This window comes from Narcine bancroftii, chromosome 7 (assembly GCF_036971445.1).
Source record: "Narcine bancroftii isolate sNarBan1 chromosome 7, sNarBan1.hap1, whole genome shotgun sequence".
Taxonomy (NCBI): domain Eukaryota; kingdom Metazoa; phylum Chordata; class Chondrichthyes; order Torpediniformes; family Narcinidae; genus Narcine; species Narcine bancroftii.
The window spans coordinates 44,571,516-44,587,577 of record NC_091475.1 but is presented as its reverse complement, the minus strand read 5'-3'; the positions used below and the strand labels follow the sequence as shown (position 1 = coordinate 44,587,577).

Here is a 16,062-nt window from a genome sequence, read left to right as displayed (position 1 = left end):
CAATTGCCTACACAAGTCACTCCTGGTGTCTTGCCACAATTTCCTGGTTGCTTTGAGCCTCATTACCAATGCAGTTTTAGAAGTCAGTCTTGGATTGCCAGCTTCCTCGTCAGTTTTCTATTTACTACTTTAGGACAATGTAACTTTTTGTATCTGGCTTGAAAGTTCTTAATATTTTATATGCTTCATATATTATCAGGATCCAAGCATGGAGAACACATCTGTCTTGAACAGTTACATCATTGCATCCAGTGTTGCAAATCTTAGCATCACAAACTTGACCGACCCAGTCAAACTCACATTCAGGAACCTTAAGCCCACTAAGGTATTACAAAGATCTCTGCTCTTTAATGCACATAAATGCAATGCATTGGGTTCTCAGTCAGAGGTAGATGGCAACTTTGTGTATCTATAATGGAGAAGACGATTTTTTTGTTAATTTAGTTATACAGCGTGGTAACAGGTGTCTCCCAATTTACACCCATTTAACCTACATCCCTGGTACGTTTGAATGGTGGGAGGAAACCAGAACCCCTGGGGAAAACCCATGCAGACACAGAGAGAACGTATAAAATCCTTACAGACAGTGCGCGACTCAAACCCTAGTCCCGATCACCTGAACTGCAAAGGCATTGGGCTAACTGCTATGCTAACTGTGATGTTAGAATTATGTTTAATAAGTTCATTTAAAGTTAGGAATGTTAAGGCACAAGATGTCAAAACATGTTTTTATTTTGGAATGATTGCTTGCAAATGAAGTTCAATTGTTTCATTGGTCAGGGTATTTAGTATAAGAACAGAAAAGTCACATTACAGCTGTATAAAACTTTGGATAAAGCACATTTGGAATATTGTGTGCAATTCTGGTCGCTGCACCAGAGGAAAGGCATGGGGTCTCTGGAGAAGGGCAGAGGCAATTCACCAGGATATGGATTAGAAATTATTTACTATAAGGAGAGGTTGGACAAACAGTCTGTTTTCTCTGGAGCATCAGAGGTTTAGAAGAGACCTGAATTTTGAGCAGTGTATATAGTGTAGATAACCATAGTTTTTCCCTTGTATTGAAATGACAAGTCCTAGAGGTTGTAGCTTTAAAGCAAGATGGTTTGGACAGAGGTCTGTGTGGCTGCAGAGGTTACGGGAGGTGAATCCACGGATACTCAGAGACTCTGAAGCGACTCTCTTTTGCTTCTCTTTACCTGACTGTAAGGGGCAGTGGGCAATTTCTGATGATGGCAAATCTTTGCCTTATGGCAGATCAAATGCAATTTTGTATAATGTTACAACTGGCTTATTACATGACAATAAAAGAATCTTGAATCTTGAAGAGGGGAAAGTTACTTACACAGAAAGTAATAGGTGCCTGGATTGCGCGGCAGAAGGAAGGAGTGGAAACAGATGTGATAGCAACATTTAAGAGATGTTTAGACAGACACATGAACAAGCAAGGGATTGAGGACATGTACCATGTGCAAGCAGATGAGATAGTTAAATTCAGCATCATGGTCGGCACAGATATCATGGGCTGAAAGGCCTGTCCTTTACTGCATTGTTTTTGTTTTCAGTTCCAAGTTTAGATGACAGTCCTGTATATTGACAGTGAAGCAGGAAGTAGTTTAAATACATTGACAGGAGCAAGCCTCTAAGTCCATTTTGAAATTGTAAAAGATCATGTCAAATATAATAATGGGTAAAATATCAAACTGATTGAGATTCAATCTGCATTTAACACCATAATCCCCTCAAAACTGATCAGCAACTCCAAGACCTTGAACAACGCCCACTGTATAATTGTATCATGGATTTCCTCACCTCCATACCACAATCAGTGAAGATTGGTAGGAACTTCTCCACAATCTCCATCAGTACTGGAGCACCTCAGGGCTGTGTTCTTAGCCCCCTGCTCTACTCATTTTACACCTATGACTGTGTGGCTCGGCACGACAATAACACCATCTACAAATTTGCCGATGATGCCACGGTAGTGGGTTGTATAAAGGAAGAGTCAGCATAGAGGAGGGAGATTGAAAATGGCTAATGGTGCACCAACAACAACCTTGCATTCAATTTCACCAAAACTAAAGAGCTGATTGTTGATTTCTGGAGGGGAAAGCCAGAGGTATACAATCCAGTGATTATTTGGGGATCAGAGGTGAAGAGGATGAGCAAGTTTAGATCTTGGGAGTCACTGTCTTGGAGGATCTTTCCTGGAATGAACACACTAATGTCATTGTGAAGAAAGCATGTCAGCACCTCCACCTCCTCAGGAGTTTGCAGAGATTTGGTTTGACGCAAGAAACCCTGGCAAATTTCTACAGATGTGTGGTGGAAAGTGTGCTGACCTGCTGCATCACGGTATGGGGACACAAATACCCCAGAGTGTAAAGCCTTCCAGAAGGTAGTGGACACAGCCCAGAACATCACAGGCAAAACATCTATGGAGAGCAGCAGCAATCATCAAGAATCCACACCATCCACCACATGCTCTGTTCTCACTGCTGCCATCAGGCAAAAGGTATCGATGCCACAAGACTCGCACCACCAAGTTCAGGAACAGCTGCTACCCCTCCACCATCAGACTCCTCAACAACAGACTCAGAGACTCATTTAAAGACTCTTATTTGTGCACTTTATTGATTTTTTTTATTATTCTCGGTATTGCACAGTTGCCTTGTTTACATTCGTTAATTGTTTACAGTTCTTTTTTTACACATGCATGCTGTCTACAGTTTTTTGCATAACCAATGAGTGGTAATTCTGCTTTGCCCCCAGAAAAAGAATTTCAGGGTGGTATGTGATGTTATGTATGTACTCTAACAATAAATCTGAAAGCTGAATTCTGATATCTGAATCTGGATTTTAATATCTTTGTTTCTGGGATTACGCAGCCCTTAGAGAGGTATGTGTCAGAGGGAAGAATTGCAGGGATCATCACAAATTAATTAATGGGACTTCAAAAGAGGTGCTCTGAAGGGGTCATATGGTGATTGATGAGTGACTTAAGGAGTTAGAAGTGTAAAGACCACAAGTTAAAATGGGGTGGCTGTACAGGAGAGTTTAAAGAAAATTATATGGGAAATAATTTCTTCAACAAGGGCATAACTGAAGAAAAGAGGACGTGCATTTCTGTAATGGTCCAAGACAACCAAAAATACTTCTGAAGGAGCGAAAGGAATCATTGCAAGCTTCCACAAGCAATAATGACCAGACTATCGTCCTTTTAAAGACATTGATGGAAGAATAAATATTGACCAGATGACTTCAAAATGACTAGGCCTGGGTTTAAGAATCTTATCCAAAAGACAGCAGCTTTGCCTTGATTTTTATCCTTCAGTGGGACTCGAACCCATAAACACCTGACTGTGTGTACACACACACACACACACACACACACACACACACACACACACACACACACACACACACACACACACACACACACACACACACACACACTTAAAGAGTCAGAGGCTAAGGTTGGAGGAAAGTGAATTTTGTGAGGTTTACTTCCAGGTACTTGTTATAAGAGATTTCAATAGGTTTTTTGAAGTTGAACAGTCATGGCAAGAAAAAAAATCTGTTATGTTGCAGATATGAATTATTTGAAAGAACCATTTTATATTTTATTTGTGTACCTAAGAAACTGAAACATCCATATTGTGCTCTATAATTGCAGAATACTTCTGATGTTCAATGTGTGTTCTGGGATTTCAGTAAAAACAGTAAGTAATTCATGCTATATTTATGTCACCAAACAAAGTTGCACCTGTACATCAATTCTTTTATTTTCCCTCTACACAATACTTGGTACTTGCCAACTTTAACTGTTACCTGTTATTGTTCTACCCACTTCCATCATTTATCAACCTCATTCTGCATTCTTTAATATAAATGGCCACCAAGCTTGATATCTGGAGAGGATCCAAAAGAATTTGTTTCTTGAATGACAGAATTTAATTGCAGAAGTCTACAGTTATTATCTGCCTTTGTATGTTTGCAGATGGTACTGGTGGATGGAATTCAGCTGGTTGTTACATAATAGTGAATGCTGACAATGAGACAAAATGCGAATGTGGCCATCTCACACACTTTGGCATCTTACTGGTAGGTGAACAGGAGGAAATGCTCCAGATCCACATCAAGGATGGCCCTTGCCTGGAAGTCAACCCCTGATTTCCAAGTGCAATGTTTATCAAAATAAATTTCTTATATTAGACACAAACTGGCTTAATGCCCAATGTTGTGATGCCCATAAGAGAATATCATTATTCCTAGAAGTGACTCTAAACTGCAGCAAAGCACAACTGCTGAAAGAGCTCAGTGAGTCAGGCAGAATCTGTGAGAAGGGAAAGAGATGTTTTGATTAGAAACTCTGCACGAGTCTTGATGCAGAATCTTGACATGAAACGTCGACTAACTCTTTCCCTCCACTAAATACCTTCAGCAATTGTGTGTGTTTATCTTGTTATACTTGCTGTCTTAAATATCTTCAGCACTCTCAACTTTTACAACTAATGAAATGCTTAAAGTTTAATGATAATTTGACAGGTTCTACTATCTGAATGTCTCATAACAAGTTCTCACCAAAAAAAGCAACTTATGAACAGCTTGGTTGTGCATTCAAACTGGATGCGTTATTTGGGGCTGGCTCATATCAAGAGCCAAGCAAACTTAACCAGTAAATTCTTGAACCCACAAAGTTGAAAGTGATCATTTATTGGAGGCTGGAAAGGAATACTTTGGGAGTGTCTTGGCCTGGAACATTAGCTTTACATTGGGCATTTGCTAAGGATATAATGGCGAGAAATTATTCCCAGCCCAATTTGGCAGCAATAAATAGCTAACATTCAAACCCAAAGAATAAAAGCTATTAGATACTTACTTTAAAACATTATAAAGAGAAAATTTTAGATGAAGAGGCATAAGTATTTAATGACAAACAACTTTAATTTATGGGTGAAATAGTATAACATGTAGTTATTTGGTTTGCTACCTTGCAAGATGAACGAACGATCATAGTTCTCCAGTTTTGCTTTTGTTTCAACAGGCTCTTTCCAGAGACTTTGACATTGATGAAACAAACAACCTGATCCTTACTTTCATCACCTATATAGGGTGTGGCCTATCTTCAATTCTGTTGGCTGTAACCCTGCTGACCTACCTTACCTTTGAGTAAGTCTTTTATTTTCTTCATAAACCTTGTAAGATTTTCAAACTGAGCAATTTCTGCCTAAAACCATTCTATTACAATATGTAACATTACTAAATTAAATCATGTATTTAAACTGGTTATTGCATGTAACATGTTTGGCATTCCACTCCAAAGGTAGATTTAACCTACCGTGCTACTCACATCTCAGAGCAGGTATTGTGTACACTTGAGGTGACCTCCATTTTCAAACAAGAGCATATGAGCAGGATTAGACCAGCTAGCAGTCAGGCCAGCTCCATTATGTAATAAGATCATGGCTGACATGGTTACAAACGTTAACTCTGCATTGCCACCTAGCTTTAGTAGTTTTGATCTCATTGCTTCCTGATTCGCCTCTGCTTTAAAATTACTGAAAGATTCTGCTTCTTGAGAAAGAAAATCCTAAAGACTCATAAACTTCTTGGGAAAAAAAATCACCTTATCTTTGCCTTAAATGGACAACTCCTTATTTTGATCCCAAAATTTAGTTCTCAAACATTGATTCTATAGAAGTTAAGACCAACCATCCCAAACATTTTTATTCAAAAAAGAAGCTCCCAAAGCTTGGACAGCATTAATCATACCTAATTGTCACATTATGTGCACAGTTTCATAACTCCAAAGCAAATGGGCTAATGACAATTCTTCTCAAGAAAAATATTTCAGTAACAATCGGGTCTCTAGCAGTGGATCTCAACCTTCCCTTCCCACTCACATACCACCTTAAGTAATCCCTTACTAATTACAGAGCATCTATGGCACAGGGAATACTTAAGGTGGAATGTGAGTTTTTAAAAAAAAGGTTGCCCACCCCTTCTCAGAACTCCGAATGTGATTCAGTGGCAGTCAAGTGTGTTATGATGTGATAAGGTCATGGAAGTCTTTACATTAGAACATAAGAAATAAAGAAAGGAGAAAACACATGTACTGATGGAGTGCTAGTGAGAGTACCGTGCTAATCCTGACCATTAAGGGTTGTCAGAAGATGAGTTGTTGAACCTAGGGTAGATTCTAAATAGATGCCTCCACGAGGTCTTGTCTGTGTGTGTTCTAACTAATAAATATAGTTGTTTTAAAAGAACCCAAGTTTCTTTATTACAATGAAAGAAACATCACATGGTACCAGGAGTGAGAATCAGTAGATATAGAAGCAGAGAAATGAAAAGTGTGAAGAATCCTGATGCTGTAAATTGGACTGGAAATGTTGACCATGAGTGGAGGCTATTCAAACAAAGATTCATGGTGTACCTGGAAGCCATTGGAGTCAACAGCAAACCTGATGCACAGAAGATTGCACTGCTACTTACCATGGCTGGACCTCAAGCACTAGAGATTTTCAATACATTTATTTTTTGCTGAGGCAGAAGACCAGGGCAGGTTTGACAAGGCTATCAAGATGCTTGATGAACACAGTTCACTAAAGAAAAATGAAACGTTCAAGAGGTACATGTTTCACACCCGTACGCAGCTACAGGGAGAAAGCTTTGATACTTTTTTAAAAGACAAAATTAAAAGCAAGAAAATATAATTTGAATCATTGCCAGATTCAATAATCTGTTATCAAATTGTGTTTCAGATTATTGATAAGACAGTGAGAGAGAGGTTGCTGTGAGAGACAGAGCTTACCTTAGCTGGAGATGTGAAGATATGCCACGTACATTAAAAATTTCAGTGAGAGTGCAAAAGCTAGTGAAAATTAAGGCATAGGTGTAGCCACAGTGTGTGTCTGCACATATAAACAAAAAATGAGATATAGGAAACAACAAAAAATGGAGAGACATTCAATTGTAAATGATGTGACATTCAAAATGCACCAAAACAGTGCCCAGCCTATGGAAAAGTCTGTACTAAGTGCAAAGAGCAGAATCACTATGCAAAGCAATGTTTTTCCAAAAGGAAACAAAACAGAAGTGAAACTATACAAATTATACACTCTTCATGGACATGGTAGTGCAAACACCGAACAGCCAAGCATGAACAGAGTCGAGCAGGACAAGTGGACTGTGTCATTATGTACAAATGGAACAAATATTTATTTTAAGCTGGACACGGGGCAAAAGTCAATTTGATCTGTGAACACAACATCAGGGCAATGAAGATAAAGACATATATCCATGAAAATCCTGTACAGCTCAAAGCCTACAATGGACAGAGCAGTGACACGAAAGGTACATGTCAACTCAAGGTGGAAGTTAAAGATAAAGAGCAGTAGTCCCAGATGGACATGAATCACTGCTGGGTGACAAAGCATGTGAAAACCTAAGCCTATTCAAGATGGTGTACACACAGGGAACCTATTATGTTGGCTGATGCATTATCCAGGGAAAAGATGCAGAGTGAAGCACACGAGAGTTCCACAGAGACAGATGCAAATCTTATCACTGGATGTCTTCCCATATCTGACATGAAATCCACGCAGACTGCAGCTGAAACAGAAAAGGACACAGTTCTATTGAGAATCTGAATGAAGGATGGCCTCGAGATAAATGTTAGTCATACTACAACATCAGAGCTCAACTGAGGAATGTCAATGGGCTTCTACTCAGAGAGAGCAGAATTCTCAATCCTCAATTACTGTGACAAGAGATGCTAAAAAAGGTGCACGAGGGGCACCTTAGAATGGAAAAATGCAAGAGGAGGGCCAGAAATGCCGTTTATTGGCCAGGGATAAATGCTAACATTGACAGGATGGTTTGAAGCTATGAGACCTGTTTGAAACATCACACAAGAAAGGCAAAGGAACCCATGATAATAACTGATGTACCAGCAGAACCATGGCAGAAAGCTGGGACTAATCTGTTCCAAATGGATGGAAAGAATTACTTGCTGGTTATTGATTATCTATCGAGCTATCTGGATATTATGCTGCTTCCGAATATGGCTGCTGTTAGTGTGATCTGATACATAAAATTGATCTTTGCAAAACATGGAATTCCTCAAAATGTCTACAGTGACAATGGACCATCCTACAGAAGTAGAACTTTGCTGAAGAGAATGATTTTCGATATGTGACTTCAAATCCTCTGCATCCATAGTCAAACAGTAAAGCAGAGAAGGGAGTTCACATAGTTAAACAATTGCTCAAGAAAGCACTAGACAGTGGCGCAGATCCATATCTAGCTCTATTGAGTTAGACCTTCACCACTTGAACATGGCATGTCTCCCGCTGAGCTTCTGATGGGAAGTAGACTATGCACCACACTTCCTGGAACGTAAACTACATACCACACATCCCTATCTGCAGACCCAAACAAGAACAGAGATGTCAAAGATGTTGAATGCAAACAAAAGCGTCTGTAATGGAGACAAAAAGCAAACTATGACATGTCAGCGAGAAGCTTAGGGCCACTGGCACAACATGACACAGGGAGACTCAGAGATTCCAACATTTGGGACAAAAAGGCCACTGTTCTGGAGGAAGTAAATCCAAGATCCTTCACTGTCAGAACAAAAGATGGTCAAAAGCTGAGAAGGAATCGAAAGAGCCTGCTGAAAACACAAGAGACACTCAGGAACAGACAAATGCAGAAGATCCAGCCTGCAGAACAACAGAGGGAACACCACCAGTGCTAGACACTAGTGGACCAGCAGAGCTGACACAAGCATCTGTTTTAACTAGATCAAGGTTAATATTTCAGCTCACCCACTAACCCGGAATTAACTCTTTGATTATTGCAATATATAAAAATCTATTGATTTCTGAGGAATATTCTCAATGACTCAGCCTTCATAGATCTTGCAGAGGGAATTTCAAAGATCTAATACCCTCTAAATGAAGACAGTTCTTCTCCATTTCTTGCATCACTGACATGAATGGCCAACCTCTTATGTTGTGACAACCTGCAATCTAGAATCACCAACTGGTGGAATCTTCATCTACCATGGAAAGTTCTGTAAGAATCATTTGTTTCAGTGAGATTACCTATCATACTTTTAAATTCTAGAGAACATAAACCCAGAATGTTTAATCTTTACTCATTGGACAGTCCTTTCACCCCAGGAACCAATCTGATGACCTGAATCACTTATACATGGAGAACTGTGTGCCAAGTGTTGAGTGATGGAATTAATGTGGAAGAGTTGGACCAAATCATCTTTCTTTATGCTAAACTATTGGATGAATCTAATCTTTGCTGCACTTCCTAAATTGCAAGTAGAGATACAAGATTTATCATATTATTATCAAGATCCCATGCAACTGGAAAACATCCTGCATTCAATTCTTTGTGTAATAAAAGCCAACATGCCATTGGTCTTCAATCCACATGGTTATTCACTTGCATTTTTTAATCTCTAAAATGGTAGCATATCAACAGTTACATATTGTCAATACGGAATAGTTCATGAATTGTTGGATCATGTAGACCATAGACAATTTTGATTTAGTTTTAGCCATTCAAATGCTTTATCACATTATCATCTTAGGTTTCTGGGCTTTGAGATGATTCTGATGACCTCATTTCAAATAGTTCATTGACATTCACCATCCATTCACAGGCATATTCAAAGTAATTTTGCATAATATACTACAAAGTATCCACGACCACTGGGTGAAGACGAGAAGGGAATTATGATTTAATTCAAAGGTTCAACCTGATTTTGCTGGAGCTACTTATTTTTTGGTACAATAGCATTGAACAAAATGCGTAGGGAGAGCTGATCATAGGCCAGCACTTCTATTGGATTTTGGCAAGTCCTCTCATCTTAAAAGTGCCATTCCCTGATCTATTCTTGTCCAGGATTAATGTGACATTTGACAGACTGAAGAGTTGCTCGGGAGAAAGGAGTCATCATGAGAGATGTACTGCTTTAAATCACATATCCTCTCCTACACAAAGAACCTGTCTGTGTTTATGAGAAGTTATGACACTGACAAAATAAAGACTTGCAGCAATATATCAAGGTTATTTTCTGCTTGGATTGCTCAAGTTAATTAGCTTTGAAATGGCAAGAGTATTTTTTTTCATTGTTTGGATTCAACATAAACTCAACAGCAAAAACTAGGGCCCCAAGGTCTCTCTACTCATTGATGTGCTGTTTGAAAGCCACATGTTTGATAGCATTTTGGTCACTGATGTCACTATGTGATGTAATCTGCAATATTTTTCCTTTGTTAAGGATGCCTTGCATCTGCAATTTGTATTCAACAACACTCTGCAAGCCACACATAATACCAGGTCAGGGAGGTTACAGGGATTGGAGCACTCTCGGAGATCTGGGTTTCAATTTAGTCAAAGACTGTAGGGTGAAAGCCTCCTCTGTTCACTGGACATAAGGGGACATTTTCTGATAAATGGACTTTACAGACTTTAGTCTGATCTAGATTGTTACCAATTTATATTGTGCTTATAATAAAATAACTTCCAATTTCTGAGATTTATTTACTTGGATGTAGCACAATTCAATTACTTCTCCCTTCTCCTTCTTCGGGATTAACTACATGTAACATAACATAATAGAAATGTGGCTGCTATTAAATGAATGATGAATAATAAAGCAACGTGCATTTTTTTCTTTCAGAAAACTTCGTAGGGACTATCCCTCAAAAATCCTAATAAATCTCTGTGTCGCTCTATTACTCCTCAACATGACATTCCTCATTGATTCTTGGATCTCAACATACAACATCGACGGTCTATGCATCGCTGTGGCTGTACTCCTCCATTATTTCCTACTGGTTTCCTTCACATGGATGAGCCTTGAAGCCTTTCACATGTACCTGTCTCTTGTTAAAGTATTCAACACATACGTGAGAAGATACATCTTGAAATTCTGCATCATCGGTTGGGGTGAGTAAGTTCCAACACTTTTGTGGTTAAAAAAGAAAATGTCACACACAAAGATGACCCCTGTATGCTGCAGGTGAACACTGTTGTGGTGAGAAGGATTCCTGTTCTGATTAGTCGTGCAATATTTCCCTTTCCATCAGCCAACCAAGGTACCAGTCCTCTTTGAAGAATCCTCATCCTGACTATTTTAGCCCTCTTCCTTTTCAAAGACCCTCCCACTTCAATCACAACCACTTCCAGAGAAAATATTTCCTTCAGTGACCCAATCCCAGGTCACAACCCACCTTCCCCAGTTGCTAATCTAGCTTCTCTCGCAAATCCTCAATCTGGTTTCAATACAATTTTGTGCTTCTACTTTGGAGAAACATCGCAGGTTTGCTCACAAAATTTGTATTGTAGGAACAATTGTAAAAACTGTTGCGAGTACCTCTCAACTGTAGCCATTTTGGGGAACTATTTTTAAGACTACTTTATGTAGGTTAAAATTACAAGTCAAAGAACTTCATATCTATTCTCAATTCAAGGCACCCTATTAATTGAAGCAGTTACAATTGTCAATTCCACACCTACATCCACCAAATGGATTCCCTGTCCCAAAAGTTTCAAGGACAGGCTCTATCAATAGTCCTTCTTCAATCAACATGGCTTCCTCTCTACTACCATCAACTCTCCTCCATTATTCGCACATCTGCCCTGGCCCCCTCTGCCTCCATATGCAACGACAGGATTCCCTTGTCCTCATCTACCACCCCACCAGCTCCACATCCTACACACATCCTCCTCCGCTATTTCCACCACCAACTAATTGATTCCACCACTAAATGGTTCCTCTCTCCTCCCTTCTCCACCTTTCACAGGAACTGCTCCCTTTGTGACTCCCTTGTCCACTTCTCCTTCCCCACCAATTGTCCTCTTGGGATCTACCCCTGTGACCACAGGATATGCTCCACCTACGCCCACACATTCTCCCTCAGCACCATTTGGGGCCACAAACAGTCCTTACAAGTTAAGCAACATTTCAGTTGTGAATTTGTAGAGGTCATCTACTGCATCCAGTGCTCCCATTGTGGTCTGGATGCAGACTGGGAGATCACTTTGTTGAGCACCTCAGTTCTGTCTGCCACAATAGCATGGATCTCTCAGTGGCAACCATTTCAAATCTACATGCTCTTGCCCACATGTCTGTCCATGGTCTCATGCACTGCCAGACTGAGACCACCTGTAAAATGGAGGAACAATACCTTATCTTACGACTGGGCACCCCTGCATTAATATCAACTTCTTTGGCTTCTGTTGAAACACCCCCTCACCCCCTTTTTCCCCACCGTCATCTCTCCTTTCCCTGTCTCCTTTTGCAATAACATGATAAATTCTCTCCTAGTTCCTTATCATATCCAAATAACACCTTTTGTTGGACTGGATTCCTCCCCTATTGTTTGAATTCTGAGACTTTTTGATATATCCTGCTTCTGCCTTTTCTGATCTTTCCTTGAAGAAGGGCTCAGGCCGGAAACATTGGCAATCTATCTTTGTCTCCTATAGATGCTGAATAGACCAGCTGGGTTCGTCCAGCATTCTGTGTGTTTACTACAATCACAGTGTCTGCAGCTGATCATGTTTCACTCTATTAATAGTTTTCCTTGCATGCCCTTCACCTGGCTTGTAAAGTGAGATCTTTATTAGCCATGGTTTACATCACTGCAGTCTTGTATCTCTTTGTACAAGTTCTTTACATATCAGTTTCTAAGTTGTGTTTTCTTCTTACTACACTTCAAAGCCATTCTGTTTAAATTGCAAAGAAGTTAAATTCCACAAAGAAGTTAATTTCTAAACTCTGCATGATGTCCAGCATTTCTGTCATTTATAGAACAAAAGAAGTAGAAAATGGGGAGAGATTTAAGAAGAACCTGAGGGGAAACTTTTTCACTCAGGAGTGGTGTGAACTAACCAACAAAGGAAGCTGTGGAACCAAATACAATTATAACATTCAAAATGCATTTGGATAGATATATGGATAGAGAAGGAGGTGAACTAAATGGAATCAGATGGAACAGCCCAGAATGCCCCCTAGGTCTGAAAAGCAATCAGGGCTAGAAATTTTTGTAGAATCTCTTTCCCTGCTGAGCTCCTGACTCCTTGTATTGTCCTTTCCAGGCAAAAATTATTTAAAATAACCAACCTCTGATCTCTAAGTAACCTTTGTCCTTAGTAACTTGGATTTTAGATTTCAGATTTGGATCACTTCATTTCTCCCTGCACGCATTCCACTCCATGACACTTTTCAACCACTTTTCAGTCAGTAATATCCATGTAAAAACACACTGAAATACAGGAGGAACTCAGATGGTCTTTCAGCGTCCATAGGAGACAAAGATATATTGCTGACATTTCGGGCCCGAGCCCTTCTTCAAGCAAAGAATAAGCAAAAAACAGGAAATCTCAGAATAGAGATGGGGCTGGCTGCTGGAGGAGTCCAAATCAAGAAAAGGTGTTAATTGGATATGAAGGAAAGAGGTGAGAATTGATTATATCTGTGTGAAAGGAAAGAGGGAAAAGGGAGAGAGAGAGCAGGGGAAAGGCAAGTGGGGGGGGGGGGATAGAAGAGGGAGGTGTGTGTGGTTTAATGAAAGCCAGAGAGGTTGATATTAATGCCATCCCATTGGAGGGTGCCCAGTTGGAAGATGAGATGTTGTTCACCAAATTTGCATGTGGTCTCAGTCTTGCAGTATATGAGACTATGGACAGACATGTCAGTGTGGAAATGGGATGGAGAATTGAAATGGGTGGCCATGTTATTGTGGCAACAGAGCCGAGGTGCTCTACAAAGCAATTTCCCAGACTATGCCCAGTGTCTCTGATGTAGGGGAGACAGCAATGGGAGCTCCAGATGCAGTGGATGACCCCTGCAGATTCACAAGTGAAATGTTCTTACACGTGGAAGGACAGTTTGGGGCCCCGAATGGTGGTGAGAAAGGAGGTGAGGGTGCAAGTGAAGCATCTCCTCTGGTCACAGGAGTACCAAGGGGACGATTGGTGGGAAGGGAGGAGTGGACAAGGAAGTCATGGAGGGAGCAGACCTTGCAGAGAGAGAGGGGATGAGAGGGGAATATGTGTCTAGTGGTGGAAATGGTGGAAAAGGATGCAGAGTCGACATCAGAACAAGTCTAATAAGGGGCATTAGGGTTACCGCAGGTGTGAGGGGGGCACAAACTGACATTCGAAAACTCACTCAGTGGGGGTGGGGGAGGGAGGAACAGGAGCCATATCTGCAAGAACCTCCTCTGTGTGCCGCCATCACACTTCCCCCTCCCTCCAACGTAACAGACAAGCACCGGTGCTTATAGCGCACGGAGATGAAACCACATGGTGCTAGTGACACTAATGATGCTAGTGGTGTGGGGGGGGGGCACAATAACTCACTTGGGGGGAAATACCCCTGAATGCCACCCCCTTGCCACCGGCCATGGGCGGGTGGTGTGGTTGGGAGAACAAGAGGAATTCTATCCATGTTGTGCATGGGGGCAGAGGGGTTCAGGGCAGTTGTGCAGGTAAAGGAGGATAAACGGAGGGCTGAATTGTTAGTGATAGAGGGAAAGCCATATTGTTTGAAGAAGGAGAACATCTCTGATGATCTGGCATGGAAATCCTCGTCCTGGGTGCAGATGCGTCGGAGACAGAGGAATTGAAAGAATGGAATGGAATCCTTACAGGGGACAGGGTGGGAAAAGGTGTAGTCAAGATAGTTGTGGGAGTTGGTAGGTTTCTATCTGTGATCTGAGATGATTCACCCTGTGAGATAAGTACACAATGGTTTGTATTCTCAATATTTACACCAATGAGTTTATTGTATTAAAAGTAAATCATAAAATTCTGTGGACACTTCTGTTGAAGTAAAAACATGCACAATGCTGGAGAAGCTCTGCAGGTCAAACAGTATCCTTTATAACCGACGTTTCAGGCTTGAGCCCTTCATCAGGGTATGAGAGAATGCCGGCAGGCGACTGAACAAAAGAGTGGGGGTGGTGGCAAAGGGAGGAGATGATAGGTGAAGAAAGGAGGTAGGGGACAGCAGCAATGAAGGGGAGGAGGGAAGACTGGGTGGGTGAACTGGAAAGACAGTAAAAGGGGAAAAAAAAGGCAAACAGCTTTAGTGGAAGGTAGTAAAGTCAATCTGGCTGGAGGGTGCCCCAGACAGAAAGTAAAATGTTGTTCCTCCAATCTGTGGGTGGTCAGGGAGGGACAGTACATAAGGCCACGGACAGACGTGCGAGCACAGGAGTGCGACTTGGAATTGAAATGGTTGGGAGGGGTCGCTGTGATTGTGAACAGAGTGGAGGTGCTGAACGAAGTGATCTCCCAGTCTGCAATCAGTCTCTCCGATATCGAGAATGCTACAAAGGGTACACCAGATGCAGTAAAAAAAACATAGTCTGGGGCCCCAAATAGGCCTTTCATGAGAAGCAACACTTCACTTGTTTAAAAAAAAAGGCAAGACACCCCCCTCCCCCCACCCCTGCACACTTCTTCCAAAATATAGACGACTATATTGGGGCTGCCTCAGGCACCCGTGATGAGCTTGTCAGTTTCATCCATTTCACATCCAACTTCCACCCCAATCTCAAGCTCACCTAGTTCATCTTGGACAACACTCGCCCCTTCCGGAATATCTCTCTCTCCATTTTGGGAGACAAGCTTCCAACTGATATATAGTACAAACCCTCCAACTCCCACAGCTATCCAGACTACACTTCCTCTCACCCTGCCCTTGGCAAGGATTCCATCCCCTTCTCTCAATTTCTCCATCTCTGCCGCTTCTGTTCCCAAGATGAGGTCTTCCAGTTTAGAGCTTTCAAAATGTCTGACTTCTTCCACAAACGTGGTTTCCCCTCCACCACTATCATCTCAGCCCTCATCCACATCTCCCCCATTTCCCGCTCATCTGCCCTGGCCCTCTCTGTCCCCAGACACAACAAACATAGAATCCCCCTCATCCTCACCTATCACCCCAACAGCCTCTCCATCCAACACATTATCTGCTGGAATTTCCAGCACTTACTACAGGATCCCTCCACCAGACACATT

General features: G+C 41.2%; 1 protein-coding gene across 19 annotated transcripts in view; it reads left to right on the top strand.

The window, feature by feature from the left end:
* LOC138738838 (adhesion G-protein coupled receptor G2-like) overlaps window positions 1-16,062 on the top strand; it is a 121,208-nt gene that overhangs the window by 83,801 nt on the left and 21,345 nt on the right. For all 19 annotated transcript variants that reach the window (XM_069889915.1, XM_069889909.1, XM_069889903.1 and 16 more), the window contains 5 exons: window positions 200-325; window positions 3,677-3,722; window positions 4,001-4,104; window positions 5,048-5,172; window positions 10,712-10,980. In XM_069889915.1, coding sequence (XP_069746016.1) covers window positions 200-325; window positions 3,677-3,722; window positions 4,001-4,104; window positions 5,048-5,172; window positions 10,712-10,980 — 670 coding nt within the window. The remainder of the gene's footprint in view (window positions 1-199; window positions 326-3,676; window positions 3,723-4,000; window positions 4,105-5,047; window positions 5,173-10,711; window positions 10,981-16,062) is intronic.